The sequence below is a fragment of the Silurus meridionalis genome, chromosome 15 (genome assembly GCF_014805685.1).
Source record: "Silurus meridionalis isolate SWU-2019-XX chromosome 15, ASM1480568v1, whole genome shotgun sequence".
In the NCBI taxonomy this organism is placed as follows: Eukaryota; Metazoa; Chordata; class Actinopteri; order Siluriformes; family Siluridae; genus Silurus; species Silurus meridionalis.
This window is the reverse complement of record NC_060898.1, coordinates 14,774,910-14,794,848: the sequence shown is the minus strand read 5'-3', so window position 1 is coordinate 14,794,848 and position 19,939 is coordinate 14,774,910. Positions and strand designations below refer to the sequence as shown.

At 37.5% G+C, this 19,939-nt stretch overlaps 1 protein-coding gene across 3 annotated transcripts in view; it reads left to right on the top strand.

Annotated features, from left to right (window-relative positions):
* myo5b (myosin VB) overlaps positions 1-13,145 on the top strand; it is a 69,279-nt gene extending 56,134 nt beyond the window's left edge. For 2 of the 3 annotated variants that reach the window (XM_046867221.1, XM_046867222.1), the window contains exons 27-39: positions 1,052-1,120; positions 3,321-3,560; positions 5,595-5,686; positions 7,348-7,546; positions 7,799-7,892; positions 8,019-8,150; positions 8,235-8,386; positions 9,015-9,104; positions 9,210-9,360; positions 9,479-9,764; positions 10,231-10,405; positions 10,502-10,582; positions 10,860-13,145. In XM_046867221.1, coding sequence (XP_046723177.1) covers positions 1,052-1,120; positions 3,321-3,560; positions 5,595-5,686; positions 7,348-7,546; positions 7,799-7,892; positions 8,019-8,150; positions 8,235-8,386; positions 9,015-9,104; positions 9,210-9,360; positions 9,479-9,764; positions 10,231-10,405; positions 10,502-10,582; positions 10,860-11,012 — 1,914 coding nt within the window. In that variant the 3' untranslated portion in view covers positions 11,013-13,145. Of the gene's footprint in view, positions 1-1,051; positions 1,121-3,320; positions 3,561-5,594; positions 5,687-6,961; positions 7,040-7,347; positions 7,547-7,798; positions 7,893-8,018; positions 8,151-8,234; positions 8,387-9,014; positions 9,105-9,209; positions 9,361-9,478; positions 9,765-10,230; positions 10,406-10,501; positions 10,583-10,859 lie in introns of all 3 variants that reach the window. The other variant, XM_046867223.1, reaches the window with a different exon arrangement.
* Positions 13,146-19,939: the final 6,794 nt, after the last annotated feature.

Sequence of the window (19,939 nt, the reverse complement as noted above, 5' to 3'; positions counted from 1 at the left end):
TACATTTTGCGTAATCGGTCGTTCCTTTTTATTTATGAGTGGATAAAAACTTAACTGGTCAAACACACAGCAAGCCACCAATCAGTTTAGAGTGCACGCTCTGATCATTTGAATAGAAATTAATCATTAATTGTAATAAAAATCATTCTATTAATAGATTGGTGTGCTAAGACTAACATTAGAGTCTTTGCACATAAACTGTCTTGTGACAAAAATGATAATAGGAACATTATAGCCCTAATAAATCCTAATACTTTGGATACTTAAATACATTTAAAGGCAAATGCCTTTGTACTTTTACTCAAGTGAAAGTTTAATGGCAGCAGTTTTATTGAAGTTATATTTGACCTCATGTATCTCTACTTTAAAGTACCATGTACTTTAACAAATACTTCGTCCACCTGCAATTATAGATCATGAACTGAGCATAATAAATGTAATTTGGTGTAATTTATGTGAAGTACTTTTGCTTATTAAAATTTAGCCATGTTCAGGTAATTTGCAATATTCTGCAGATTTTGTAGTTTCTCATGTAATAATCTGCATGCCATATTTGATAAAATATAATAAAATTATTGATATAAATTTGATAAAATGTATCTGATTGAGATGTGACTCTTTTGATCACTTATGATCTGATATCACCTACAAGCCAAAAACAAGTCTCCTATTATATAATTATTACAATTTCTTTTGCACTGTATGTATTTTATATTCCCCTAAATAAACAGTACATTTTTGAGTAGATTTACAGTGCTGGTTTTTACATAATAGAATAAAAAAATTTTGCCACCAACCATGTCTTTAATGATCGACTACGTTAGGATTATCTCTTCTATCTGATCGATTTCTCTGCCTAGCACCCTGCTCCACGCTGTCCTCAGGTATATTGTGTACATATTGCTATACAAGGTAACAGTGATTTGTTTATCTTTGAACCTTGGACAGTATTTTATCATACCGATAGATTTCCTAACAGGACACGCATCTCTTGTCTTATCACTGTAAACATGTTTATAGTTTTTTTTTTTTGTCTTCTCTGATCTCTCAGGCGATTGATTCGAAGATTTCAACGTCAGAGGCAGACACAAACGCAGATCTGGCATACAACAGTCTTAAGGTTTGCACACACAGACACACACATCGTTCTTTTAGACTGACAGCCATTCAACATGTCTGTGCTGGTGTTCATCGATTTGTGCTGCATTTTGGCTGCGCTGGTGCTGCTGACTCTGCTCCCGATCAGACTGTGGGTGAGTGCAAGTGCAGTAAAAGACGTCAAGCTAATTTTTTTTTTTTATTTGGCTCAAATAGTTGTAGTAAAGACTTTCAACGTGAGAGCAAAATCCTTTAATTGGCACTGAAAATGACGGCCAAAAATGACAAAATCAAACAGGGATTGATTGGACAGGTGTAACCAAATCAGAGTACTGAATTAGAAAAGGATAAAAGTCAGAATGGTTTTATCACAGCATTAAAGTGCACTCGTTGCCTTGTCAAAATATGAGCTGGGCAGTTATTTAGACCACTTTTAAGTGGAAGACCCTGTCAAGTTTGGTGTCTGAGGTTGCCTTAAGATTTGCCCCTGGTGCTACAGACTAAGATGCAGTACAAGCAAATAGCTAAAGCATTGCATGTGTAAATTACACACTCTTTTTGAAGTGTCTTGAGTTGTTCAGTGTCTCATACAGACTTGATGTGGTTTCTGACTAGGGTTGCAAAATTCCAGGAAAATTCAAGACTGGAAGACTTTCCATGGGACTTAAATGTTGTTGGAAAAAAAAAAAGTCTTGCAGGATATTCTTGGTTAAAACGACCAGGTTTAATGTGGTTTCAGTAAAATGTCTATCCTGCGCACCTGAGGTCTTACCCCCTACATGCACCGTGTAATCCTCCAAACTATAACACAGATTATTTGTTGATTTCTGCTCACAAAATAATGTCAAAAAATGTCAAATTTGGCAAGTATAAATATCTGTTTAAAGCTTCCTTGTGCTGTGTGTAAGCTATCGTGCAACAAAGTTATACGAACAATTAAATCAAAGTCAGAAATGTCATTTTTTTTTAAAATCTGTATTAGTTTGTATGCATGTCAGCTTATTACCAGACAAAATGTTTTTATGTTTGTATGTGGTACAGTTTATATACATTTCTCCAACTTTTTTAATTCATTCCTGTAAATCTGCATACATTCTCATAAATTCCTAGTAAGTTTCCAAAGTTCTCATTGAAAGTTTCTGGAAATATGTTTGGGAAATTTACCTGGAAATATTCCACCCTTTTGCAACCCTACTTCAGTGTTCATTGTTGGGGATATAAATGGATAAAAGGGCATCACAGAACATCATCTGTACCAAGAGGAGGGTCTCAAGGTTTTTTTTTTTTTGGTCCTTGGTATTTATTTGACTTTTGTTTCCTTGGATTAGAACAGTGGGTTACTGCTTAAACTTCCTTATGTAGCAGTGGTGAATAGAGAATGTGAGGATGCAAAACATGCATTTTAGATACAAGAATTATTTATTAGAATTAAATTTTTCCCATTTAATTTTTGTCTGAACTGTTCACATTGAACATTGAAGATGTGACATTTTTTCTGTAGTGCTCAAATGCTTGTTTTATTCTATTGAAAAGTTTTTAGTTCTTTTTAGTCAGAAATGCTTTAAACAAGCAACAATGTCTGCCAATAAAACAAGACAATTTAATTTGGTTGACAACATTTAAGATATTTGCACTTGCTAAAATGTATAATTTTTTGCAATGTAGTAAATATGTAAAACATTTACATTCTCATGTGAATAAGATAAACATGACTGATTTAGATGAGACTAAAAGCTCAGAAAATGACATTAGCCCACCCCCTCATCCAGGCTGAACAGGGCTTCAGGCTCGTTTCAAGAAGTGTGTATCGGAAGGGCTGTGGTATGAACTAATGTGTATTTTTCCACTGATAATATTATAAAATCTACATTTAGACCATGCTTGCAGTGTTAGAGAAATGTGACGTTCTCAATTTTGACTTAAGGGCTATACAAGCATTTATAACAAACTGAATCCGATTTCAGTTGTCAAAGTGAATAAAGATACTCCGCAGCTAGAATGCTGTGAAACTTCAGGTTGTTTTTCTGTTTATAATTTACAAGTTTACCTACAAAGTTTCAACCTTTCGCTTTTTATGTCAGAAATCTATCATCATACTAACAATGGTGCTTTTCTTTCACAAATTTTCACACCTATATACTGTATACGAACCAATATTTCACAGTATGCCATAAGTAATTCTTCTGTTTTTATTTATTTTATTTTTTTTATTAAATGTGCAGAGGCAAGAACTCGAGTCTGAGAACAAGAAGCTGAAAAACGACTTGAACGAACTGAGGAAGTCTCTGGTTGAGCGAGCCTCCGAGAACTGCTCATCGAACGAATTGCAAGACAGCTACAATGTTCTGCTCAATCAACTCAAAGCAGCCAACGAGGAGCTGGACGTACGCAAAGAGGAGGTTCTTCTGCTAAAAACGCAGATCGTCAGCACCACCAAGCCTTCAGAAAACACCAATCACATCGTGAGTCTGAAAAGCATGGAATTATTTCTGAAGTGTTATTCGGGATGTAGTTTTGCTCCTCTGAATCAGATCGTTGATGACCACGTGAGGAGGTTTTCAATTCTATACAATTTTAAAGGATCAGTTGTGGAAACTTTGAACTGATCTTTGTCCTCAGTGTCAAACAAATTCTTAGCAAAACGTCGGGTTTATATAGGCTGTTTCTTCTAGGTTCATTTGCTTGTTTACTTTATTTCTGTAATGCGATGTCATAGGCAGTTACATTAATACATGTATAGCTTTTTTCCTAATAGAAATCCTTATATCATGAAAGAATTATATCATGAAGAAATTAAAGAAATGACCATTATTTCTGGAAATACTGGCAAGTAAATGATGTTTTTCAAAATCTTTGGGGATTTTCTAACTTGCTTCACATTTTTTGAATAACGGATTATATTTGATATTTAAGAATATACATTTTTGAACACATTTATGAATTTTTCAACAAACAATGTCTGAGTTTCTAGAAAGCCGTTCATTCCAGTCTGGTCAATAGTTTATAGGATTTGAAGTCTGTGAAAATTGTGTACTCCTGTTTAATTGAAATTTTTTTTTTCTTCCCCCCTGTACACATTCCTCTCTAAACTCTGCATTCATCTGTTGGCATGGAGTTTGATAAATCACTTGAGCACCACAGGGTCCATTCTGATTGCAGTGACCACTTCGATATTTCGCATACTTAATCAACGTCCAGTCACTCAGCTCTCAGGGGATTATGCAGTTCATTATCCTACCATCAGGAGCCCAGTAATGAAATTCCCTATAGAGAGGAGAGAAGCAGCAGTGCTAAGACTTGTGTCTCATCACTACAGCGACATTGCACAGCTCACGTCAGCTTTCATGTTTAGTGTGTGGGTTATGAGGGCATCACATCCCAGAGAGCGTTTATCCTTTCCTTAGGCATATTTCTTTAAACATGATAAGATTTTGTGTAGTCAGCAAAGTCATTGTAAAATTGCAAAGGGGCAATTTGCTAACTTTTATACAGATTTGAGAACTTTTTTTTTTTATGTCCATACCGGAATAACACAATTGTTCCCAACGCGTCTGTGAAGCCAAACCAGCGATATTAGAGTTTTATTTATTTTAGTTTTGCTAGAATTGAATGGCTTTAATCCAAACCTCAATTTAATTAGAGCCTAAAGATTTTCCAGTAAACTGTCACAATATTATTATTATTCACAAAGACATAATGAGTGAAAGATTTGAATAGCCAGACCAATTTCTTTTGCAGTTTAAGTTGGCCTGGAGTGCAAAACGGTTTTGTGAGGCTTATGTAGTGTATGATTCATTTCATCACTGATTGCAAGATTGCACAAATTTATGGACTTGTTGGTGATAAGAGCAGATGTACTGACACTCATTGTCGAGTATACGGCTTATGTCAGTAATAAATAGGACCCACAATATCAGATTCTGCACTATGTGGCATCTGGTCGTCCACATTTTCTTCCCCCTCATTTATAGTTCTTCTTCACATTTGTGTTTTTTGCTTAACTTGTTAATACAATCCTGATCTCTTCCATGACTAAACACCACCAAGAGCCACTTTCGAAATAAGATAAGGCCAATAAATTGACATTGCAACTGACCAATCACATTTTCCTGTAGCATGCCTGCAAAGAGCATCACATTGAACTTCTTACGTAGTAAAGACCAGATAATAAACATTTGATCCAAGTTATTGTTCAATCCAGTTTATTGTAGGGACTGTGGAAAATTGTACAATAAGTGTCAGACAATGCATATGCTGCATCTAAGGTCAAGAATAATTTGTACATGGACCACCTTTAATCTTCTACACTATTTCTATTTCTTGAGTGCATTATACACATTGTCACATTGTTTAAAAAAAGAAAAAGAAAGAAGAACGTGTTAATTGATCAAGGCTTTTATTTTTGTAAGGCTGTATTTTAGTATTCTAATTATCCTTAACAGCATTTTCTTATAAATGGTACAGACACTTATTTAATCGCCATTCTCTCCTTCCAGAACTCCACCGACATTGAATGGGACAGCAACAAAAAGCCTGTGGAGAAGGAGGAGGTTTTACAGGCTTACCAGGGTCTCAGTGAATCCAAGAGGTGATTAAGATATTTCTTCTTTTCTACTTTATTATTTGGTTAATTGCGACAGAACGTGGCTATTATGTGTACTGTAATGAATTTGTAGATAATCAGTACTAAAAAGAGGTCTCTGCTTCACAGTTTTAGTACAGTATGAACTGTATGCGGCTGCAGGTCCCTCATTAAGGCCTTGTTTATTAGTATGAAATTGCATGGCCTGTAAATACAGGATCTCCTAAAAGTCTTTATATACAGAGGAACATTTCTGTCAAAGTGTAACTTTATTACAAAATATTCTCTCCATGTTTGCCATTTCTTTGTAAAAAAAAAAAAAAAAAAAAAGAACCCACGTGTATGATAATTGTGCTATATATTTCCCTAATAAGGATGGGCTCTTTGTCAAAGGCATATAGGTATAAAAGATTTAGCAATAGATTTTGTATTTCCTCACGTACATGTCATTTTAACATTATTTACTACACCACAGTCCACTGGATTGATTATGTTGAGAGGAAATACCATGTACATGATTTAGTTAAGGGATTAATTATATAGTGTTTAAGCCGTGCACCCTGGATGGACTCAAATGAAAAACAAATGCTTCTAGTACCGAAAACTGGTTCACACTTCATCAGAAGTGCTTCTTGGCTCCTGGGTAACTGTCACATGAAAGACTAGAGCTACAGTAACTAGTCAGAAATGACAGACTGCTCGGTGTCCTTTTTTACATCATTCATGGCAATGATGGATGGAATATAGGAATATTTCTGAAATGCTTTGCTTCCCTCTATACATTCTGGCAGTGTATTTTTTTTTTTTCTCCCCTCATCATCTGTTTATTTTTATTTATTTTTTTTAGTTGAGGTGATTTTTTTGGGGGTGGGGTCTTTGAAGAGGGGGTTACCTGGCCCTTATTGTCTACCTGCAGGGATATTTTGGGAGTGGTAACTCAGTCGTAGCTCAATGGTTATTATAATTGGATCTTTGATCATAAATTTCCACCCAGCTGGCTATTTAAGGCCCTTTAGCCAGGCCCTTAGCTGTCCCTTTTTTAAATGAGATAATTGTAAGTCAGTTTATGTAATTTTGCCAATGCCATAAATGTAAACAGAAACATAAAAGCAGATCAAATTTCTCTCAATGTCTAAATATTTGCCTTTCGGTAACAAAAAATTCTTTGTCTAAATAACCATTATAAATAACCAATTGCTTCCCCCCCTCTCTCTTTCTTCTCTTCTGCTTTCTGACACTGTGCTTTCGCCTCGCCTCCTTCTCTCTCCGCTTGGACACCAGTATAAGACACGACTGGTGGTATTTGAACGAAGATGGGGAGCTTGGCCTGGCCTATCAGGGGCTAAAGCAAGTAGCCAGGTTGTGCTTTTGTGCTGTGGTCTTCTGCTAGTTTCTTCCTTCCTCTTTAACATTAGCTAATTTCAGTTCACTTTATTTAATAGATAACGTACACACTGGACTGTAATATCCATAACATTGTTTTTGTAGTGTGCATGGAAAATGAGCATCTTGGGATCTCTTTTGTCACTCTTTTATGATTGTTGTGATGTAGCGAACACTATTTTTGCTGGATCTGCGTGACTTCTCAGTGCATGCAGCATTTATTTGGATTTTCCTATTTTCTTTTCAACCAAGTAATGAAGTGTGTGTGGGTGGGTGTGTGTCAGGCTGCTGGAAACACAGCTCCAATCGCAAAACCGGAAGCACCAAGATGAGCTGGAGGCTCTTCACACGCAAATCGAGGTGATGAAGGAGGATCTGGAGAAGAAGCAGGAGATGCTCAATCACTTTAGTTCGCTGTCCCCCGATGCCCTGGTGGAGTTCAGCGTCCAGCAGGAGATCACACGCCTCACCAATGAAAATCTGGTTAGTCACAACTGCTTCCTTCAGCTATGGAAATCCGGAAAATGCTGTGGATGTATAATTAGACTTGCGAGACCTTATTTTAAGGATATATATATATATATATATTTTTTTTTTTTTTTTGTCTCAAGTTCATGCAAATGTTTGCGCTCAATTTATTTCTGTATTGAAATTTGAACTAAGACAAGACAAGAGACAGAAGTATCATTTGGTTTCAGGCCATGTTTAATAACAGCATCTTGATTTTAATTCCAGGACCTGAAAGAGGTCATGGAGAAGCTGGAGAAAAATGAGAGGAAGCTTAAAAAGCAGCTCAAGATCTACATCAAGAAAGTTCAAGAACTTGAAGGTTATCTTTTTTTTGTCTTTATTTGGACTAGTATTTTTGTCTTTGGATTGCTATTAATAGTGATGAATAATGTGTGTGTGTGTGTGTGTGTGTGTGTGTGTGTGTGTGTGTGTGTGTGTGGTGCAGCATGTCAGGCAGCAGTAAATCGGCCCAAGCTGGTCAGGCAGGTCACAGTCCAGAGGAAGGAGAAGGACTTTGAGGGCATGCTGGAGTACTACAAAGAGGACGAGGCCCTGCTGATCAGAATGCTTATCACGGGTGAGCATCGTGAGGCATCGTGATGAGTTTTGTCAGCGCTTTAGCATTGTCTCAAACTACCCATGTTGTGTGTGTTGATTTCAGACATGAAGCCCCAGATCGTTTCTGCCACCGTCCCTTGTCTCCCAGCATACATCCTCTTCATGTGCATCCGTCACGCAGACTACATCAACAATGACCAGAAAGTGCATTCCCTGCTCACCTCCACCATTAACGCTATCAAGAAACTTCTCAAGGTGAAGCATCCATACGTCCATTCCTGAAAAACTTTGAGTCCACTTTCAATTTTTAATTTCACTATTTAATAACTCAACATCTAGAAATGAATTCCTACCTCTCCTATTCCTATTCCATTTGCATATCGTTTACATGATATTATAATGATATCTTTTGGTTTACGGAAAGCATTATGAAAAATAAAAGTAATAAAAAAAAAAGTTATGATCCATCGATTTTGTGTACCCTTACACCCCTACTGTTGACTTAATTTTTGTTGAGTAATGATTGGGATTTTTTTTTTCCCCAATGAAAAATAAAATTAATAAATAAATAAAAAAGATCTGGTAATATGCAGAGAAATGAACACTAGGGGGAGCAAAGTTTTAAGAGAATAATCAAGGACATTGTGACGTGCTGCAGATCGATGTTACTGTTTCCACTCTGTAGATTAGTAGATTATTTTTCCCAGAATTTCCCCGTATTATATTCCTCTTTTACAACAGCAGATTTCCAAGTAGACTTACATTTTAAGAATAAAAACAAATTACATTTTCAGTATTTTTGTAACTAATTAACAAAGTAGACTTGGGTCCTATTTTAGCTCACAGGTAATTGATGATGTCTATTGTTTGCTTTGGTCTACAGAAAAACAGTGAGGACTTCGAGATGACTTCATTCTGGCTGGCTAACACGAGTCGACTCCTGCACTGCCTCAAACAATACAGCGGAGAGGAGGCAAGAAAAACACTTACAATTTATTACAGATAAATTTATCTGGATTTATTCTTCCATATAGCACCACGCCTGATCTTCAGTCTTTGAACGATTTTTGTCCCACAGGCATTCATGACCCAGAACACATCCAAACAGAACGAGCACTGCCTAAAGAACTTTGACTTGGCTGAGTACCGGCAGGTTCTGAGTGACCTGGGCATTCAGATCTACCAGCAGCTTATTAGAATAGCCGAGACCACGCTGCAGCCCATGATCGGTTTGTGCAAGAAGTTGTGAAACATCAGACAAAATAAGCATTCCATTTGAATTGAATGTTAAACCTGAATCAATTAACTTGACCTCTTCTTCTTTTTTTTCTTTTTTCCCAACATTAGTGTCGTCTATGCTAGAGAGCGGGACTCTGACTGGTGTGAAGCCTCTGGGCTACAGGAACCGCTCCTCGAGTGTGGACTGTGACAGTGGAGGCCCGTCAGGCTACACTCTGGAGGCTCTGATCAAGCAGCTCAGTCAGTTCTACACACTGATGAGCGACCACGGCCTGGACCCCGAGATCAGCCAGCAAGTGGTGCGCCAGCTCTTTTACTGCATCAATGCAGTCTCACTCAACAACCTGCTGTTGCGCAAAGATATGTGCTCCTGGAGCACCGGCATGCAGCTCAGGTACTGAACAATGTGTCACATTATAATGCAGCTCAGATACTGAATCATGTGTCCCACCATAATGCAGCTCAGATACTGAATCATGTGTCCCACCATAATGCAGCTCAGATACTGAATCATGTGTCCCACCATAATGCAGCTCAGATACTGAATCATGTGTCCCACCATAATGCAGCTCAGATACTGAATCATGTGTCACACCATAATGCAGCTCAGGTACTGAATCATGTGTCCCACCATAATGCAGCTCAGGTACTGAGTATCTCATGTGTGACATTATTAAACAGCTCTGGTACTAAATCACGTGTTACATTATAATGCAGCTCAGATACTGAATCGTGTGTCACATCATTATACAGCTCTGATACTGAATCACGTATTTTATAATAATGCAGCTCAGGTACTGAATCGTTTTTAATGATTAATGATATAACATTAAAAAATGATCTGTATCCTGCTGATTCAGGTACAACATTAGTCAGATGGAGGAGTGGTTGAGGGGACGAAATCTTCACCAGAAGGAAGTTATGTTAACCATCGAGCCGCTCATCCAGGCTGCCCAGCTGCTACAGGTGAAAAAGAAGACGTCTCAGGATGCCAAGGCCATCTGCTCCATGTGTAATATTCTCAGCACACAACAGGTAAGAGCCAGATGCATTATTAAACATGCATTATCATTTATTCACACTTCACATTCATGGGTAAAGGAGCTCAAATCGTTCTTTCTTCCTCTTCAGATTGTGAAGATCCTGAATCTATACACTCCCCTGAATGAGTTTGAGGAGAGGGTTACTGTGTCCTTCATCAGAGACATACAGGTACATTTAGAATGTAAAAAGTCATGGAAGGTAGCTGACTTTATTGTGTTTGATACTTCAGCTCTGTTAAACACTTGAATCTGCTTATTGAGATGGTGTTGAACTTCCCATACCTGCAGCTTTACCAGAACAAATAGTTATATGTTATGGTTTCAGTTTACAAGTGCCAAACTTACATTCTCAGTTCACTTCCTGATATGTGAAATATTATGAATGAATAATACACAAGTCTGTTTACCCAAGTTTTTTTGACTTATGTACAATCTTTGATTTCCAGAATCTTCTACAAGGTCGTATAGAGAACAGCCAGCTCTTAGTGGATACCAAGCACACGTTCCCCGTGCTCTTCCCTTACACTCCTTCAGCTTTGAGCCTGGAGACCCTGCACATCCCTGCCAATCTCAGCCTGGACTTCCTCGTCAGAGTCTGACATCTCTCAGTTTTTTTTTCTTCGTCTTTCTCTCTGAGCTCCACCCAGTCAGCTTAAGAGCAGAGAGAAGAGCAAGTCCCATGCAACAACCAGCAAGCACACACCCTGACCAGCTAGCAAGGGTCTTGGTAGAAGAATTACAGTGTTGAGACTGTGTGTGAGACCCGGTGTGTTCGGAGAAGGTGTAGAGATCCTGCTACCTTCCTATGTGACAGGTTATTTTTCCTCTGGTACTGTTTGGGATAAAACGGGCAGGTATTTTGGTAATAATGTGTTTGAACTCTGGAACTCCAGTGCAGATTTGTTTCTTTACAGGTCAAAACTTCGATCTAGTTTTCCACATTTTCACTCCTCAGTCCTGGTTTTAAATTTGGTCTTCACTTTTTATGAATTTTTCTTAGCTGCCTGCCAAAAACTACTGCATTGCAGACAACCACTGTCTAAACGAAGATCCTTGCACTGACTGCAAGAGTCTAGGCAATGGAAGGCAAGGCAAGGCAGAGTCTAGAACAGCGAAGCAAATACACACCGATAGAGAGTGAGATACGCCTAAGAGCGACAGTTGTACATACAGTATGTTGTACAGAAGGGAGGTCTGAGAGGCAGGAAAGGACATACCAGATACAACACGTATGATGAGGGGTAAATAGGCAACTTGTATGTGTTGAAAGGTTTGAGCAAGTGAATTGCAGGAATTTAGAGAAAATCCTCAGTAGGCTGTAAACAAGCAGGTCTTGCTGTAACATAGGCTTTCGCATGCTTTCTTTTTTTTTTTTTTTATCTTTTTTATCGACCATCAAGGTTTTTTGGAAACTTCCTGTACACACAAGCTACTTACATTGTGTGACATCTTTATTACCCCTGAAGTAGACAGCATCATTCAGAGATATCTGCTGGGGTTAAAGTTTGCAGAACATCCGTGTTCTAAGGCTGCTGTTTTTCAGGGGTAGATGAAACAAATCCATTGGGCAGCCCCTAAAATTTCCCTAGTCCTCTGTTTTTGTTTGAACAGAAACCTATTACACAAAGCAAAAAAAAAAAAAAGGAACTTAGATTATATGTAATAACCAAAATGATTATATCAGCATCAAGGAATGACTTGTCATGGTAAAGTGCATTAAGTTTAAAGTCAGGGTTATTTTTGTCTTTAAACCTGATTACATCCCAGACTACAGATTTGTCTGGCCTTCATTCTGAATGAATGTTTCAAAACACTGCATGTGACTCTTATAGGTGATTATGGCTGATAAGTGTGACATAAGTCTATTAGAAATGTAATAAAAAAATACCTGTTCATCTCAATATTCAATATTGGGACATGAGAGATAATCTGACAACACATTTTATTTAGCAAAATATGAGGTTTTGTTTTTTGTTTTTCTTCATACAGTGCCATAATAACAGGGGGTGTAAATATCACATCTGTCATGGTCTTGGTTTATTTGGACTGGCTGTAATCTTTAATTACCGTGAGTAGGGGCTATGATCTCACTTACGCCATATAATATCATTTAAAAGGCAATGTGTGTATTTCAGTGTTCTCATATATTATACAGGTGTAAATATAAAATGGGATATATTTACATTGTGAATTTTTTTTTATTCGCAGTTGATCTTGAAAAGATTTTACAGCAGTCTTCATTCCTGTGTGCTTTTTACTTTATACAGTTTTATATAAAGCAGGTAGTCCGGTTTTGGGAAGGTTCAGTTCACTGCGCTGTGATTAATAATATTAGTTAATCTTGCGTACATGTAATTAATGAAAAAATCTCAAGTGCCACAGGAATATTTCTTCTCTATGTTTGTCATCCAGCATGTCATATTTAACTATTAGACCACTTTTCACTGAGGATGTGCGTCATTGCGATCTGTAGGTTCGTTCCCTGTACAACAAACACAGTCCAAAGAGAAATCCTTTCACCTGATTGTGTACTTCTTTACACACACACACACACACACACACTTAGAAAACCCAAATGTATATATTTTAAGGAATATATTTTCTTGGCTGTTATTTTTCCAGACCCCTGACCACTTGTCCTGAAGTGTAATAATGTAATAGTGATGTGTGCCATGAAGTCTGAACAAATGCTGTATGAATCTGTTCATACTAAATATCCTGATGAATAGAAATCTGTGTCTGGTTAATATTCGTGTGATCTTTTAAACATTTTTTTAAATTGAAAAATCCTTCCTTATTTCAAATAACAGCTTAACACACTGGTTTTTTTTTTTTTAGTTTTATTTTTCCAAATATTCAGCTGAAATTCTTTGCCATGCCAAGTGACTGGGCAGGCCATTCCATGTTAGATAACACTCCTGCCGACTGTTTGCTCTACATAAGGGTTACTGAGCTGTGAGCTGCATTCCTGACGGTGTTGCACAGTTGAAGTATGGAATGGTAGCCATTTTGGTTAGGTTTTTACCTGGAATAAGTCTCCAAACTTCCCTACTTTAAAACAACCCCAAACCTCCATGATTGGCTGTGAGGAAGTCTGTTAACAATGTTCTCCATCTCCATCATTCACTGTTCACTCTTGTGTTTCTGCCTTTTACATATTTGTTAAATATTAACAACAGGAACATGAATGTTTAACAAAAAACATTTGCAAACTTTCATGATGCAAATTTTGATACTGAAACTTATTTGTGTAAATTCTTACATACTGTCCTTTTGATTGGAGGGTAAAAGCAGATGGTCTCTATTCATTTTCTATATTTGCAGTTCTTGCACTAATGTAGGTGCACATTACTTGTGTATATTACATGACTGAACATGAGAGGTGGTATCAAAATGTTTTGAGACTAGTGGTGTAACTGGTGCTATTCTGACCACGTGTTACAAGATTTCATCATGAACAGCAAGTTAGAACAATAGTATAACTGGGCAAATCTGCCACAGAGATGTGACATGACGCACATTTGACATACGGTGATGCTGCAATGAGACGTTTCAACGACTTGTCACATATGGACGTGTTCATCGGGATCCCTTGGCATCACTTTTTGATGCACTAGGTACCCCCCTTTGGCAACATGCAGGCACAGATATCAGACAGCGAGTGAATTCTAAATTCAAAAATCAGTTGGAGAGCTACAGTTGATAAATATGACTTCGGGCCAGTCTGCTAACACGTCAAATTTTAACGCTGCAGGCTCTGGTTCAGAGTTCTATAGAAGTCCATAGGAATCCCTGCACGTGAATAAATGACGCCAAAAAGGGTACCCAGTGTGTCAAAAGAGTGACGCCACGGGATCCTGACGCACGCGTCGATATGTGACGAGTTGGGAGTGAGAACGTGTTCCGTTTGCTGTGTTTTGAGTGGCACATACACTTTAAGAGTGGAAGAACATCAAAACAAAACAAAAGATCAGGAAGACCTTCAACGAGATCAACCCAGAAAAATGTCGAAACCATTTAGCAACTTGTGCATGATAATCGTTGGAGAACAATGCACATGATCCCACTTCTGCACCACCCTACTCACCAGATTTGGCTCCTGTGGATTTTGCCCAATTCCTTTTCCCCATTTCCAGCTCAAAGGTCGCCGTGTTGACACCATTGAGGAGATTCGGCACAAACTGCAGAAGGTGCTTGATGGGCTTCGAAAAGGAGACTTCCAGGCAAAATCCCAGAAGAGGCGGGAATGCTGGGAGCACTGAATTGCTGTGCACGGGGACTATTTTGAAGATGAAAGTGTGTAAACGTAGATAAAGAAAGTATTTTCCTGTAAACAGACAGTCTTGAAACTTTTTGATACCACTGTGTATCCCTGAATGTGTTCCCATTTAAATCAATTCAAGAAGAAATTGAAGACTGGTCCGGGTTAGTAGGTAATAATGATGTTCCACAGTGTTAGATTTTTATTATAATTCTTGGAGAGGTTTTCCATGCGATCTACGATGCCCCTGGTGCCTTTTCTGATCAGGGAAGAATCACACAGCACACAGAAATGGAGCAAATGTTCTTTGGTTTGATGCTGTTTCCTGTTTGGACAAGAGATGTGTGAGCCCAGATAAAGACTTCCTGTATACCTTACATACTCAAATATCCTATAGACCAGGGGTTACCAACCTTTTTGAAACTGAGAGCTACTTCTTGGGTACCGATTAATGTTAAGGGCTACCAGTTTGATCTGAAATAACAAATTTGCTCAATTTACCTTTTATTATATGTTAATATTAATAATTAATGATATTCATCTATGTGAAGACTGATCATGTTAATGATTTCTCATAATAATTATTAACAATGATTTAACAAAGTAGGAAATTTTTAGAAAAGGCCCGCGGGCTACTCATGTGGTCCTTGCGGGCTACCTGGTGCCCACCGGCACCACATTGGTAACCCCCTGCTATAGACACTGAACAGACAAAGGAATGTATGTGAACCAGTGTAAGAACAATTTTAACACTAACACACAGTTAACTAATTATAATTGGTTAACAGCATGATGTATTCATCATTAGATACATTGAAAAATAGAGGTAGACCTGCTGTAAAATAAAAGAAATGTGTAGGAAAATTATAATCCTGCCAACTACACCAAAATGACGTCCTACTGTGACACTGGGGATACGGTTCAAGCCTTCAAACCTTATGAAGCCAATATATGAATACTCACAAAGATGAGGAGCAGAAAGCAGCATAGAGTTTATTGCTCAGAACGCGATCAACCTGGGATCAATTCATTAAGACGTCTCAGAATTGTCTGTACTTAAAAAAAAAAAATAAATCACCTGTCTTGATAATTTGTTTGGTTTCTTCCTTTTTAAACTTCCCTTACATTTAGTTTTTTCCTCCCACGGTGTTGACATCACACCGGACATTATTTTATTATAGAGTCAAGTTAGATTGTATTTATTCATGGCCCCAACAAGTGAATTATTAATTGAAACAATGGAAAGAATTGCTTTAAAAAAAAAAGACAAAAAAAATCTTTAATGCATTCAAATGGTTTTACAGTCATAACTGTAACATCAGGTTAAAACATTATTATTATTAGTATTATTGGTATTATTAGTATTATTATTATTATATGTATTAATAGTTGACAATAAAACAAAAAATAATTGGTCAATTATGATGAATGTGTCAGTGCCTAAAAATTTCTTATATAATTAATAAAAACGTTTTGCCAAAATGGCATTGGGCTAAAATTGCCATGAACAAGTTTATACTCGTGTTTATCAGTGATCAGTTGAGAACCTCAACACTGATTATGCCCAATATAGATAACAGTGGTGGGCTGTGCATTTGGTACCTGGGCTTCCAGTGGGGACTTACCCGACTTAATCCACCTCTTAATACCACGTCGCAATTATAGAAACCATCAACACTATACAAAAACACAATATAACAAGTCGTGGCATTACAGAGAGAGAGGAATTTCACATATGAAAAGTGAATACCATTTTACTACAGCAAGAAACCCAGTTAAGACTCTAAACCTCTACAATACAACCACAACTGTGCCACCTACATCATCTGGAGCAGTTAAGAATCAATATTTGCCTAATAACATGACAAAAGCAATTACATTTTAATAAAATACAACCTACTCACCAGAGATGCAGACTCATAATTTGCACCGCTCCTCAGAGTCTGTAAGTCAGTGGTACCGCTCGTATACACTGGTCTGGAAGTGGCGAACAATTTCTTTCCCGGGCTGAGACAAGCTAGCTAACTTCGGGGTTGGTGACCTCTCCTCACGATGTCTAGCTTTTCAAGAAAATTGATTTTTAAGTATGTCCGAGACCAAATCTTCCTCTGTAGGCATAAAAAAAGTCTAACACTGATGTATTCATGTGTGCAAAGGGCTACACACGTGTTTTGCCAGTCGAAAATGACTGTAACAGTTTCCTTCTGACCAACCAATCAGAGGACGGAAGAATGCTGATGTTATTCTGGGCCAGCTAGCTGGTGCTGTAAGGCGAATTTTAAATCTGATTGATTAAAGAAACAGACCCATTAATAATATAGGCTAAGATATAAAGGCCAGCAGAACTGACTTTGAAGGCCCTGGGCAGATTAGATTGACATGGCAGCACATAGAGGCTGAAATCTGATTGGACAAAAACTCTAACATTCACATACACCTACTGGAAGCAGTGCAGCCAAGAGAAACGCTACAAAATAAAGAGAATAAACTGTTGGGAATAAATTAATACAATATCATGAAACAAATATTGAAATTTAGGTTGTAAATGTAGGTCAGTGCTTCTGATTGTGTTAAGGCCAGCAGAGAAGACTTTGCTGGCCCTGACGGCCCACCACTGATAGATAAATGTATAGGTACTAATTATGACTAAAATGTATTTTCGCAATCTATTTTATTCTGTAGAGCTGCTTTGGGACAATGTCCACTGTTAAAAGCACAATACAAATAACATTGAGTTGAATTATCTGATAATAACACGTTATGATATTAGAGTAGTTACTGTATTGTGTTCAAGCCCATTGCCCACTACTAGTGTAAATCTGGCACTGCTTTGTACAGACGATAGTAAATTAAGTTACTGAATAATTTAAAAGCCTGATACAAAAAGACAAACAAAAAGGCAATAGAAATTGCTATATAAATCAGTAATTATTTCCACACTGGTTTTAGCATAGGCAGAGGGCAGACGAGTAAAGTAACGATAAGTTGCATGACGCCAGTGTCGTTTTAAACCTCAGGTTTATGAGCTTTCCTGTTGTAAGCTGTTTATGTACAGAATGTTCTTTATTTGTCAAACCCTTAACTGAGTGCTTCTTGTGTAGCCACAGGGAACAGAGCAGTAGGTAGTCCGGCATGATCTATGGTAGTGACCTGTAGATCGCACGGTGAGTCAAGGGGAATAGGGACCTTATAAAGGGGACAGGTAATTGGGGAACAGGTGTGGGTGATTAGTAGGAGCGAGAGGCTGAGGGAGAGTGTTGAGTGAAGGAGGGAGGCGTGGCTGGTGGTTCTCTTACACACACGCATTGCATTTAGATTTATTCTGGTGTAGATGCTTTATGTTCATTTCATTAGAAGTTTAAAACAGGCTGTTTTTAAAACCATGCTGGTCTGAGTCATTCAGTCTCTAGAGTTTACACAATTCTGTAGTAACACCTAATTGAAAAGGAAATTCTCAAACCATCACCCCTGCCAAAAAAAGCTTCCCTCAGAGCACTAAGAACAAGAGCACCCTTTCCCCCACAGGTAGTCTCCATCATAAACTGCAGCTGTAAATCTACTTTTTTATTATATTAATACCTATGCTATCTGCACATTGTCTCACTCCTTGTATAGATCTACATAGCATTTGTACTATTTTTGTGTTGTGTGTTTGAAGCTTTACTTACCAAGATCCTATTCAATTAAAATCGATTTGGTTCTGACTGAAGAAAGAGGCCAGAGAAGAACAGCCAGACTAGTTTTAGCTGAGAAGAAGTCTAGAGCGTGCTTTATAAGCGTGCTGAGCTAAAAAAAACATCTCTTAAGTCAGGTGGGCTACATCAGGAGAAGACCACATCAGGTCCTATTTCTTTCAGCAAACAACAATTATCTCAGGCTACATTGGGGTTTACGATCAAATAAACTGCAGAGTTTTACCTATAGAGTGAACTACTGGTACACTAATAGAGTGTATATTAGAGTGTTAACTATTGTCAAGGTGGTTGGTCGGTTTGTTCGTTCATTTGTTTGTTAATTTTTCCGATTGAAATATTTAAAGACCACAAAAAATGAACACACACTTTTGCACACACACAATAGAAATAAGGATTACTCACATGATTATGGTTTAAAGGTTGCCAAGAACAGTTTTTTTTAGGCTGCTGGAAAAGACAACCTACACATACATACAGTTATGCATTGAGTTTATATGATTATTGATCTGTTTTGCTGAACATTTGAATTAAATTTTGATTAACGCCTATAAATACTGAAATTCAATAAAACTGAAATCCATCCATTATAATTCTTCACTCTGAACCTTTTTTTTTTCCCTTTATGGCTGATGCATGCAGCACAATCAATAATTGCTGCAGCATAAACAGCCGTCACTTTCGACTTGACCACATGAGTACAGAGAGATGAGAGAAAAAAAGGTGTTGGTGGTTTGAAATCGTCATAAGAAAGCATAAATCATAAGAAAAGGGTTTTACACTGCAAACTGGAACAAGAGTACCACAATAATATAGTGTAGAGTTTGTGTGTGCTTCAGGAAAGCATTGAATGAACAGCAGACTAATTACACAGCTATTGTTAGCCATGAAAATGCAATAGTTATGATATATATATATATATATATATATATATATATATATATATATATACATATATATATATATAGTACAGACCAAAAGTTTGGACACACCTTCTCATTTATTCTTTATTTTCATGACTATGAAAATTGTAGAGTCACACTGAAGGCATCAAGGGCTATTTGACCAAAAAAGGAGAGTGATGGGGTGCTGCGCCAGATGACCTGGCCTCCACAGTCACCGGACCTGAACCCAATCTAGATGGTTTAGGGGTGAGCTGGACCGCAGAGTGAAAAAGGGCCAACAAGTGCCAAGCATCTCTCGGGGAACTCCTTCAAGACTGTTGGAAGACCATTTCAGGTGACTACCTCTTGAAGCTCATCAAGAGAATGCCAAGAGTGTGCAAATCAGTAATCAAAGCAAAAGGTGGCTACTTTGAAGAACCTAGAATATGACATTTTTCAGTTGTTTTACTCTTTTTTGTTACGTATATAATTCCATATATAATTCCACATGTGTTAATTCATAGTTTTGATGCCTTCAGTGTGAATCTACAATTTTCATAGTCATGAAAATAAAGAAAACTCTTTGAATGAGAAGGTGTGTCCAAACTTTGGTCTGTACTGTATATATATATATATATATATATATATATATATATATATATAATGCTTAAGAACATGGTGGGACTAGC